The following is a 13,037-nucleotide window of genomic DNA, read 5'->3' as shown; positions in this document are numbered from 1 at the left end:
TTTACTATTCACTGTTTCCGTAATTGTTTTTTTTTTTATTTTGGTGTCAAAACTAGCTAAATTAGTATGGAGAACCAATTAGTAGTTAACTGAATTTCGATTGTGTATAATTCAGTATAATATCTCATAATGCGCTTTTATTTATTTTTTCTATTTCGTTTGGCACATCCTTAGGGTTGGCGCCTGGTAAGACCGCCTCCCCCCTCCCCCCCCCCCCCCCTTAATACTAAATCGTGTTGGAAGAAACCACCTCCACCATAAAATTAAGAACGAAGAAGAAGAAGACTAGTGATAAAGCACCCTATTATTTTTTTCTTTATTTTTCCGCCTCAGACATGTAATTTACATGTAGTTTGCCTTGCATGTTCGCTTTAGTATTACAGTTTTCATCATCGGCTTGTGAGGACTGATACAGATTTACAATGGTAACATTTCTTACTTACTTACTGATAAAGCACCATAATGGAAAGATCCTTTAGGTGATTACCTGTTAAAGTGCAATGTTTACATCTACTGATGTTATTGGTTTTATTTGATTACATTTCTATAGTTTACTTTCCTCAAACTAAACTTAAACCTAATCATAACTGTAAAGTTAACCATAGTGGAATGGTCATTTTAATATTGGTAGAGTTACGGTTAGGATTAGTATATGTGTTATGGCAAGGGTAAGGGTAAGGATTAGTATGTGTTGAAGCTAGCGTTAGGGTTAGCTTTAGTATGTGTTAGGGCTAGGGGCTAAGATTAGTACTTTTGTTACGGTTAGGATTAGTATATATGTTAGGGCTAAGGTTAGGGTTTAAGTTACGAAAGTTCTGGAGTATAAAATTTTACAATATAATTAATTTCATTTTAAGTCGCCCGCATTTTATAGACTAACGGATTTTTAATTTACCGCTAGCAATTATAATAAGTTTTACGGTAGTAATTATCAGGTATTTTTTAACTAATTGCATCGTTATTGTGTTTAACTATTCAAGCTGATTTTATAATTAACCTGCAGCATTTAATTGTTTTCAAAATTATCAAAATCGTAAACGAATATTTAAAAATAAATTGTTTAAAAGGTTCGATTTTAAAAAGGTCTTCATTATTGATAATTTTGAATGAAAAACTTAATGCAATTTCAAACGGTATTGGACTACATGCGAGGGGTCGGCGTGGTAGAGTCGGTAAAGCTCATGGTTGCTAAACCGAAAAGTCTCGAGTTCAAACCCTCGGGCAGATGAGGCTCGTTAGCTGGGGGCAGCCACTCTTCTAGGAAAGACATCTACAAAATCAAACAACTGCTGCAAATCCAAAAAAGAAAAGCAGGCTGAAATCGGAGTCAATGGCCTCAATGGCGCATAACCAGTTGACACGTATCCTTAATTGTGATGGAGGCGTGGTTGAGTCGACAAAAGCTCATGGTTGATAAATTCAATAAAAATTCTTGAGTTCAAACCCTCTGGCAGATAAGGCTCGATCACTTCCAACACTAAAAATTATGAACGAAGAAGAAGAAATGAATGAAAAACTTAATGCAATTTCAAAAGTTTTAACGGTATTTGACTACATGCGTAGTAAGGGGTGAACTGGCCCACCGGTCTACTGGGGAAAATACTGGCTCCCCCCCTCACCCCCCCCCCCCCCCCCGCCCAGGACTAGTGCTGTACTAGGCCTATCATTGCTTTGATTTTTTTTTTTTAATTAATTTTTCAAGTGAATTTCTATCAAGTTGAGGATGATCATCTGGCTTTAATTGGGGGGGGGGGGGGGGGGGGGGGGGGGTGGGATGAACAATGACAATTTCAATCTGGGGTTGGGGGTCCCCTTTTTTTTAATTTCCCGGACCTATGGGACACATCGTTTATTTCCAGTCCACCCCTGCGTAAAAGTTCAAACTAAATACCCATTTTTTTTCTTTTTCATTTCTTTATGGACATCACCAGTGTCTCCCATTAGGCAGGCCTCGACATGGCCAACTCCGACTGACTGGGATATTTGTTTGATTACCGTGTATCGGTCACTTCTGTCCTTCGGTTCTCACCAGACTTATCTTCCACCTCACTGAACGTAGGGTAAACTCGTACCCCATCGTCCAGTACCCGGCTCGACCGTAAGGGTATTTCGGACATGAAAAAATTGAACCATACCCACCACTGTCAACATCAGCAGATGTTGTGGAATGATAAAACTGAGATTCGACTAAAACGGTTCAAACGTTTGCATCACACAGGAAATACTCTAAAATTACAGGGTTATGTTATGACGTCAAGAGGTAAATATTCTAACACTACAGAGCTATGTTATGACGTCACATCAGAGTTTCTTCAAGGCATCTCTTCGGGGGGGGGGGGGGCAAAGTCCCCCCCCCCGAAAAAATTCTACCGCCCCCCCCTCCCCCCCCCCCCCCGAACGAAATGAAATTTATATAATTTATAAAGAAAATATATACTTTTAACAGTGTCCGACCTCCCGATGAAAGTCTACCGCCCCCCCCCCCCCCCCCGAAAATTTCAAATGCCCCCCCCCCCCCGGAGAAAAAAGTCTGGAAGAAACACTGCGTCACATGGTAAATATTCTAACAGTACAGAGCCATGTTATGACTTAAGATTGTTTACTTTGTTGCCATCACTTCCGGTTGTTTCCTCTCTAGACACTCTCCTCTTACCGATTACATAAATGACCATAAACCTAATCATTACATTAAATGTAACGCTAACCTAACTTAATTTTAGGACTGGGACTATAATAACGTGTAGGTTATGGATTTGTATTATGATTAAAGTTAAATCTAGTCGCGAGAACTCGAAAAAAAAACAATAGCGGAGCCCTTTAGGCGTTAGGTGTATCAACTCTGGTTTCCTTTCGGCAGCTCCTCCAACACTGCTGATTCCAATGTATACATGTAACGTCCTAACCCTTTGGTCCATCAGGTGTGTGGAGATAAGGTCCTGATACATAGACAACTTCTTGTTCTTCTCATCTTACTGCCCAGGCTTTGTGCTTGAATATCCTTTGCGCAATAATCCACTGGTCTATAGAGCCCAATTTATTAAATTATATCTTCTATCTATAGAGAATAAACTTTTTCTCTTTACAGCGCAGGCTACCTTGGTTGTAAGTAAGTAAAGTTCACTTTCAAACCTGACGGTCTATGGGGTAAGTGAAGTAGAGTTCACTTGTTTCTGTGACCTCGGCATATGAAGAGATAGTGTGGTCAGCACTATGCCCAGCCGCCTTTACTTTCCCTAACGTGAGTTAGGTACCCATCAGAGTTGGGTGGACTAAGGTCTACTGACTTGAACCAGGATTCGAACTCGAGGCTTACGGGTTAGCATTCCAGCTCTCTACTGCTAGACCACTCCGTACCTTGGCTGGCATTCTATAAAATGCCTAGGTTAAATAATAAAAACATACAATGTATTTCGTACTATACCGTCTCATTTCTGGCATTTTAAAGAATACCGTGTTTAGAAAGCCGTGTTTAGAATGCCGTGTTTAGAATGCCGTGTTTAGAATGCCGTGTTTAGAATGCCGTGTTTAGAATGCCGTGTTTAGAATACCGTGTTTAGAATGCCGTGTTTAGAATACTGTGTTTAGAATGCTGTGTTTAGAATGCTGTGTTTAGAATACTGTGTTTAGAATGCTGTGTTTAGAATGCTGTGTTTAGAATGCCTTGTTTAGAATGCCGTGTTTAGAATGCCGTGTTTAGAATACTGTGTTTAGAATACCATCTTTAGAAATCCATGTTTAAAATGCCTTGTTTGTCACTTTATCGGAAACATGTTTAAGGTAGTTTCAATTGTGGATAACTAACAGGAGTGGTGGGGGGGGGGGGTCATTGACGTAGAGTAATTTATCGTATGTTAATGGCAGGGTATATTGACCGGGGGGTAATTGACCAGGGGAGGAGGAGGGGGTGGGGGGGAGTAACGCCATAGCTCTTATCATGTACTCGTGTGATGTACCAGACAATTACCATAAACCAATTGATCCGCTGTTGCCTAATGGTATGCAGTTGAATGACGTTATGTTTTTAAATCTCTATAACCTTCCAAATGTTAAATTAATTTTAAATACTGACATTAAAATACATTTTTAAAATTTGAATAAATACAAAATTGTAAATTAATACAAAATAAAAACTTTTAAAATTTAAACTTTTTATTATTTTTTTTTATAATTAGAGATGCATTTCAAAGCACAGATATTTCTAAAACTCCAGATATTTCATTTTGTCTCATTTGAAGAGCGGTTCTCGAACCTCGAAAACTGAAAATTAAAAAAAAAGTGTATGAAAATGTGATTTAAAAGTACCTAAATGAGTTGTAATAAAAGCAATATAAATGTATCGAAATTAAAATTAAATACGATGTTAAAATGATAAAAACGCCTATAGATAAGGATTAAAATGCTATCAGTTTTCCGACTGAGATGGGAAAAAATAATTAAGTTAAAATGAATTTTTTTTTGTTTTTTTTTTTTTGTAAATTAATTTTGGTCTGAAAGCGTTGGCAGACAAATTTACAGGAAAGCAGACATACATTTACACGGATGTTTAAGTCACATAATCTGTAGTCTTATATTGTAGCAAAAGACAGAATATCATTAAATAGCCTTGATAAAAAGTAAAATTATAGTAAAATTAAAGTTCGCTTTTCGAACTCTACAGTCCATGGGACTACTGAAGTAGAATTCACCTGTTTCTGTGACCTCGGCTTATGAATGTATAGTGTGGTTGGCACTAAGCCTAGCCGCCTTTACTTTCTCTAACGTGAATCAAGTACCCTTCAAAGAAGTCCCCCACCATTATATCACTGATTAATTAATCTTAGCCACTACCCACCTTTCCACATAATATTTTTTATTAGCTTTAATATCTTAATCTCTTGATTAATCCTACCATTCACTACAGATGCAAAAGGGTTATTTGAAAATAATTACCTTTCATTCATCGACGTCATCATTTGTCTGTCTTTTTTTACGCTGTTCAGTTGGTGTTTGACCTTCGTCTTCATTTGTCTGTCTTTTTTTACGCTGTTCAGTTGGTGTTTGACCTTCGTCTTCATTTGTCTGTCTTTTTTTACGCTGTTCAGTTGATGGCTGACTTTCATCTTCATCATTTGTCTGTCTTTTTTTACGCTGTTCAGTTGATGGCTGACTTTCATCTTCATCATTTGTCTGTCTTTTTTTACGCTGTTCAGTTGATGGCTGACTTTCATCTTCATCATTTGTCTGTCTTTTTTTACGCTGTTCAGTTGATGGCTGACTTTCGTCTTCATCATTTGTCTGTCTTTTTTGACGCTCTTCAGTCAATGGCTGATCTTCTGGGATCTGTGGATCTTCAGCTACGTCACGCTGTGGAGGTAATGTTTGAGGGGTTTGTTACGTCATGATGTGGGGGTTATATAAGGGGTTAGTTATATCATGATGTAGGTGTAATATAAGGGGTCAGTTACATCATGAAGTGGGATTAATATAAGGGGTTAGTTACATCATGATGTAAGGTTAATATAAGGGTCAGTACCATCATGATGTTGTGGTAATATAAGGGGTTAGCTAAATATGTAAGTGGGGGTGACATGTGTGAAGTTAGCTTCATCACGATGTGGAAGGTTGCATGTATGGGGGCCTTTTTAAACTAAATACATATTAATATTTGTCATATAAAGATTTTAGTGTTAAGCTCAGGTCGCCACAATTAACAATATTAAATATTTTAAAGACAATATTTTTTATGTTAAAAATCTTCTAACCCATTAATTTTAAAATGAATATTAATATTTCTCATCTTTAGGAAGTTGCATATCAACTAACCCTACCCCACCCACCATCTAAAACTGAGCCCCACCCTCTCATCTCCGCACCCTCCTCTACCTAACCAATACAGTGGCCTCCTGTACATACCCCCTTGACACCCCTCCCCCCGTTAAATACGTTATAACTCACCTTTGATCTTTCTACAACATCGTCGACGTCATCTAAGAAAAAATGTGACACTGTTATTAGTCTTCTTCTTCTTCGTTCTTAATTTTAAGTGCTGGAAGGGATCGAACTCGAGACTTTGGTTTGGCAACCATGAGCTTTTACCTACTCGACGACCTCTTTCCAACACAATTAAGTATACGTGTCAACTGGTTATGCGCCGTTGAGGCCATAGACTCCGATTTCGGCCTGCTTTTCTTTTTGGATTTGCTTCCATAGCCTTTGTCCAACCAAGAACAAACTACAAGGCAGCAGTTGTTTGATTTTGGAGTTGTCTCTCCTAGAAGAGTGGCTGTCCCCAGCTAAAGAGCATCATCTGCCCGTGGGTTCGAACTCGAGACCTTTCGGTTTAGCAACCATGAGCTTTACCGACTCTACCACGCCGACCCACTGTTATTAGTCTTCCATTACTTTTAAAATATTTTCTACCTAAGATAAACATAGAGTAAACAAAAACAAAATATTGACTGGACTTCTAACCTGCAGTACACACGGTGCTGACCAGCAGAAGAACTAGTCCAATCAACAGGAATGACGTCATCTTGGCCATCTTGAAGAGTTTGTTGTGAGGTTGAAATACTCGAACGTCAAGAGCAAAAAAATCTTGCTGAAAATAAAATCGTAACAATCAAAATTAGAGAAACGAACTAGATCTAGTTAGGAATTGGATAAGTGACAGACAGAGGAGATAGAGTTAATCTGATTGTATGTCATTAACATGAGAATGTGTTTTGTACTTCTGGTTATTTCTTCTTCTTCTTTGTTCTTAATTCTAGTGTTGGAATGTATTCCCTCCAACACAATTAAGTATACGTGTCAACTGGTTATGCGCCATTACCGCCATTGACTCCGATTTCAGCCTGCTTTTCTGTTTGGATTTGCTTCCATAGCCTTTGTCCAACCAAGAACAAACTACAAAGCAGCAGTTGTTTTTGGAATTTCCTCTCCTAGAAGAGTGGCTGTCCTCAGCTAACGAGCCTCATCTGCCTGTGGGTTCGAACTCGAGACTTTTCGGTTAGGTCAATTTGACACCATCTTTTAAAGCCCCTGAGGAGGCAAAGGTTACACCTCTCCACCGGACTCTGTTTTGGGCAGTCCTCGCTAACACATTAGTTTAGCCCAGGTAAGCCCGCAACGTTTTTATAAAGGAGATCACAAGACAGGTTAAAAAAGTAAGAGGGTTGAGCACGGGCTAGCAACCCTGCCTCGCATAAAAAGCCCAAGCTACGGATAATACAAATACACCAACCCAATCGTTATGTAAAGCCGTCCTTATTATACTGAAATCAATAGAGGTACCCATTTTTAGATGAGTAGACGCGGGTATGTCATAGTGCTGGAGAGTTTCAGTATTTACTATTTAACTACACGGTCACACAAAAGTTGAGATCCAGGTATAGCATAGCGTGGCCGATACGTATAAAAGCAAAACGTAGCTCAATACTGCAGGAACTTAGCTCAATACTGCAGCAACAGCTCAATACTGCAGCAACTTAACTCAATACTGCAGCAGCTTAGCTCAATACTGCAGCAACTTAGCTCAATGATGCACCAACATAGCTCAATACTGCACCAACTTAGCTCAATACTGCAGCAACTTAGCTCAATACTTAGCTCAATACTGCACCAACTTAGCTCAATACTTAGCTCAATACTGCACCAACTTAGCTCAATACTTAGCTCAATACTGCAGCAACGTTATCGTCAAAACGAAAGTTCTATATTAAGGCTTGTAAGTCTCGATCTCTCTCGCTTTAAAGTTCGAAATCTCGTTAACCAAAGATAGATATGAATTTTCGAACTCTCTACCATTCGACCAATGCTGTTAACTCCAACATACTTTGCAGCAGGTTAACGAGTCATTTCTTTATAGAGTTGCGTCACAATGATAAAAATAAAAATCAGAACTTTTGTATTCAACTTTTAAACTGTGTGATAAATATCGGATATTAGAACACTGATTCCTCCCTCACTAAAATGACATCTTTCTATAACAACCTCTATCTCTCTTTCGCTTTCTCTCTCTCCCTCTGTCTCTTTTTCTCTCTCTCTTACTTTCTCTCTCTCTCTCTCTCTCTTTCCCTCTCTATATCTCACTCTATTTCTTTCTCTCTTTGCAAACATAAGACAAGTTTACATTACTTACCTACGAGATTGAAGAAAACAGCTTCAGTGAAAACCTACAACAGAAAATCTACTTTTATACTAAATAAATCAAATTATTAAGTTTGCAATTTGAGAAAAATCAATAGCAATAAGGCATAAACAAGGCGAATAACACCAAGTGACATTCAAATATCAATATAAATTTACCAGTTATTGCAATTTAGAAAACGAATATTAAAACTCAAATCCTGATTATGAGTGCAAGACGACTAAAAAGCTTTACAATCCTGAAATTAGTTTAATTACGTTTGTAATTAAAGTGCGAAAAGGCTTTGAAAAACTTTAATTTGAGACTTGTTATAAAGGCTATCTTGGGATATTTTTATATGCAAAATTTTAATACAGATGTTCGCAAAATTGGGTGACTAAAATTGATGGAAATTGTTAGGCAAATTAGTAAAGATAGTAAAGTACCCGTTCAAACGTTATGGTCCATGGGGCAGGTGAAGTAGAGTTCATCTGTTTCTGTGCTTTCAGAAAATAAACAAATAGTACTAATGACGGCATTGTTTCTCTGTGATGTACTCCTTGTATATGCATATATTAATTTTAACAGCTATTTGAAAATAATTTAGTATAAATTTTAACGGATTTTTTTTTATCCTATGGTATCTTCGTTGTTTTTTTTTTTCGTTTATTTGTGTGTGTAGTAAGAACGGGTAAATCAAAAGTTAAAATTCTTAACGCAGTCTTGCCATTGTAATAAGTAATTCAGAACGTGAATGGCGACTAGGAAATAGAACTAGGATTTCTTAATGTAGATCAAGGATCTAACTTCAAAACGAGATTGCTATTGGATTTCTGTATAAACACACATCATATTGCCCATGTCCTTCCATATTAGACTGTCCATGTCCTACCACAGTAGACTTGTCATGTCCTACCACAGTAGACTGTCCATGTCCTACCACAGTAGACTGTCCATGTCCTACCACAGTAGACTGTCCATGTCATACCACAGTAGACTGTCCATGTCCTACCATAGTAGACTGTCCATGTCCTACCACAGTAGACTGTCCATGTCATACCACAGTAGACTGTCCATGTCCTACCACAGTAGACTGTCCATGTCCTACCACAGTAGACTGTCCATGTCCTACCACAGTAGACTGTCCATGTCCTACCACAGTAGACTGTCCATGTCCTACCACAGTAGACTGTCCATGTCCTACCACAGTAGACTGTCCATGTCCTACCAGAGTAGACTGTCCATGTCCTACCACAGTAGACTGTCCTACCAAAGTAGACTGTCCATGTCGTACCACAGTAGACTGTCCTACCAAAGTAGACTGTCCATGTCCTACCACAGTAGACTGTCCATGTCCTACCACAATAGACTGTCCATGTCCTACCACAGTAGACTGTCCATGTCCTATAGACTGTCCATGTCCTACCACAGTAGACTGTCCTACCACAGTAGATTGTCCATGTCCTACCACATAGATTGTCCATGTCCTACCACAGTAGACTGTCCATGTCCTATAGACTGTCCATGTCCTACCACAGTAGACTGTCCATGTCCTATAGACTGTCCATGTCCTACCACAGTAGACTGTCCATGTCCTATAGACTGTCCATGTCCTACCACAGTAGACTGTCCATGTCCTATAGACTGTCCATGTCCTACCACAGTAGACTGTCCTACCACAGTAGATTGTCCATGTCCTACCACAGTAGACTGTCCATGTCCTACCACAGTAGACTGTCCATGTCCTACCACAGTAGACTGTCTATGTCCTACTACAGTAGACTGTCCTACCACAGTAGACTGTCCATGTCCTACCACAGTAGACTGTCCATGTCCTATAGACTGTCCATGTCCTACCACAGTAGATTGTCCATGTCCTACCACAGTAGACTGTCCATGTCCTATAGACTGTCCATGTCCTACCACAGTAGACTGTCCATGTCCTACCAGATTGTCCATGTCCTACCACAGTAGACTGTCTATGTCCTACCACAGTAGACTGTCCTACCCCAGTAGACTATGTCCTCCCACAGTAGAATGTCCATGTCCTACCACATTAGACTGTCCATGTCCTACCACAGTAGACTGTCCATGTCCTACTACAGTAGACTGTCCATGTCCTACCACAGCAGACTGTCCATGTCCTACCACAGTAGACTGTCCTACCCCAGTAGACTATGTCCTACCACAGTAGACTGTCCATGTCCTACTACAGTAGACTGTCTATGTCCTACCACTGTAGACTGTCCATGTCCTACCACAGTAGACTGTCCATGTCCTACTACAGTAGACTGTCTATGTCCTACCACAGTAGACTGTCCATGTCCTACCACAGTAGACTGCCCATGTCCTACCACAGTAGACTGTCCATGTCCTACCACAGTAGACTGTCCATGTCCTATAGACTGTCCATGTCCTACCACAGTAGACTGTCCATATCCTACCACAGTAGACTGTCCATGTCCTACCAGACTGTCCATGTCCTCCCAGACTGTCCATGTCCTACTACAGTAGACTGTCCATGTCCTACCACAGTAGACTGTCCATGTCCTACTACAGTAGACTGTCCATGTCCTACCACAGTAGACTGTCCATGTCCTATAGACTGTCCATGTCCTACCACAGTAGACTGTCCATGTCCTACCACAGTAGACTGTCCATGTCCTACCACAGTAGACTGTCCATGTCCTACCACAGTAGACTGTCCATGTCCTACCTCAGTAGACTGTCCATGTCCTATCACATTAGACTGTCCATGTCCTACCACAGTAGACTGTCCATGTCCTACCACAGTAGACTGTCCATGTCCTATAGACTGTCCATGTCCTACCACAGTAGACTGTCCATATCCTACCACAGTAGACTGTCCATGTCCTACCAGACTGTCCATGTCCTCCCAGACTGTCCATGTCCTACTACAGTAGACTGTCCATGTCCTACCACAGTAGACTGTCCATGTCCTACTACAGTAGACTGTCCATGTCCTACCACAGTAGACTGTCCATGTCCTATAGACTGTCCATGTCCTACCACAGTAGACTGTCCATGTCCTACCACAGTAGACTGTCCATGTCCTACCACAGTAGACTGTCCATGTCCTACCACAGTAGACTGTCCATGTCCTACCTCAGTAGACTGTCCATGTCCTATCACATTAGACTGTCCATGTCCTACCACAGTAGACTGTCCATGTCCTACCACAGTAGACTGTCCATGTCCTACCACATTAGACTGTCCATGTCCTACCACAGTAGACTGTCCATGTCCTATAGACTGTCCATGTCCTACCACAGTAGACTGTCCTACCACAGTAGACTGTCCATGTCCTACCACAGTATACTGTCCATGTCCTACCACAGTAGACTGTCCTACCACAGTAGACTGTCCATGTCCTACCACAGTATACTGTCCATGTCCTACCACTGTAGATTGTTCATGTCCTGCCACTTATAAATATAAAGCTTGATCCCACTTAAAGTAACACCCCAACACTTACTGTTAAACACGAATATACACACATTTCGACGTTGTTGTTGTTGGTTTTTTTTCCATCCCGCCATTTTGAAACCCAAATCAAATCGCACCAAATAAATACCTAAATGTTAGTGCAATGGCGCGAAAATATTAGCAATAAAATGATCGGGAAATTGCTTTCTGTTTCTAAAAATAGATTTTCTCAGACATTAAGTTATACCAATCCAAGGGTATATTTTTAAAACGAATTTTAGATGTTTTATTTTAAGTTTTAAGTTTTAATTAATTGGGCTTCTACCAATTTTGTATAGTCTCGCGTTATAATATTTATGAGATTCTGCGAGAGTCTCCTAGTCAGCCATTGTTTAGGGTCAGATGTTATATCCGGTTCGCTAGTAGATTGTGGGTGTGTCAGCCAAAAAAATTTAAAAACCATTGAGTTCCTGGGACGTTCGCATAACACAATTATAATCTCTCATGAAGATTACCTTTTTCATCCCGGATAATAGACTGGGTCTAAAACTAAAAGCAAACTTATACAGTTTCAGTTTTAGAACTCTAAATATTCTCATGTTTAGCTTACGCCAATTTTAGTACCAGCTATTCTCCGACGGTCCACGCCCGTTGACTGGTCAAATACACGGTCTTGATGGGGCCAGTTTCATTTGTGTAATGACCGATGTCATCCTGCCGATTTCTGCGAGCAGAGATTGTTTCGTGTTTGACCCGTATCCACAGTTTATGGAAGGTAAACTAAGCCTATGTGTTGGTACAGTAACCAAGGTTGAAAGCTATTGGATTCGTACGTATAGCATGCAGGTTAGGGGCCTTCCCCTGTAAAAGCGAACGGAAAAAACACGCTCTGTTACTTTCTTACTCAACTTCGATTGCAGATGACGGAGTTCCTTGTACGTGGAATGGCCTCGAAGACGCAAAGGCTGCGTAGAAACATCCTGTTGCAGTCTTTTGAGTTGAGGCTGAAGTTTAATCTTGTCTTCTCTTCTTGGATGAAATTGTAGTGTTAGTTCGACTTGGTTTTTTGTAAATCTGTAAGTGGGTTTTTACTTATACGTGCAGCATACAGCTGCATACTACAAGACTTGTCTATTTCAGGGTTTACTTTCTCCGAGGGATTGATTCTATAGTTTTCTCGTGCGGTGTAAGGTTAGAATAAAGGTAGGTTTCTCTTCTCAAAAACTCTCCAGGTGTTGCAGCGGGAGATGTCAATTCTCAAACTCACCTATGTCTGGTCCCAAGTCCAGGAGGAGAAAGCAGAAGGGGAGAATTGATTGTAGTAATCAATTCAAGTAGGGTGTAATGGCGTCATAGTTACGGCGCGTAACTAGGTCGTCACTTCCGTTACTTGAATCAGGTTTCAGTAACTGCTTCGCCTGAGTGTAAATATAAGTTGTTGGTCAAAATATTTCCAGCTAAGTAAGGCGGCCACTCCCCCCCCCAT

General features: G+C 40.1%; 1 protein-coding gene across 1 annotated transcript; it reads right to left on the bottom strand.

Annotated features, from left to right (window-relative positions):
* Positions 1-4,174: 4,174 nt before the first annotated feature.
* Positions 4,175-11,661, bottom strand: LOC131954820 (uncharacterized). The gene is made up of 6 exons (XM_059318607.1): positions 11,601-11,661; positions 8,117-8,150; positions 6,451-6,577; positions 5,935-5,966; positions 4,930-5,343; positions 4,175-4,257 (listed from the first exon to the last, which is right to left on the bottom strand). Exons 3-5 carry the CDS (start codon positions 6,518-6,520, stop codon positions 4,933-4,935), a joined length of 513 nt encoding a protein of 170 aa, XP_059174590.1. The 5' UTR covers positions 6,521-6,577; positions 8,117-8,150; positions 11,601-11,661; the 3' UTR covers positions 4,175-4,257; positions 4,930-4,932.
* Between the last annotated feature and the right edge of the window lie 1,376 nt (positions 11,662-13,037).

The sequence above is a fragment of the Physella acuta genome, unplaced genomic scaffold (genome assembly GCF_028476545.2).
Source record: "Physella acuta isolate Inbredline_101_S28 unplaced genomic scaffold, ASM2847654v3 ptg001033l, whole genome shotgun sequence".
NCBI classification, from domain to species: domain Eukaryota; kingdom Metazoa; phylum Mollusca; class Gastropoda; family Physidae; genus Physella; species Physella acuta.
Note: the sequence above shows the minus strand (reverse complement) of the source record. Positions and strands in the feature narration are given on the sequence as shown.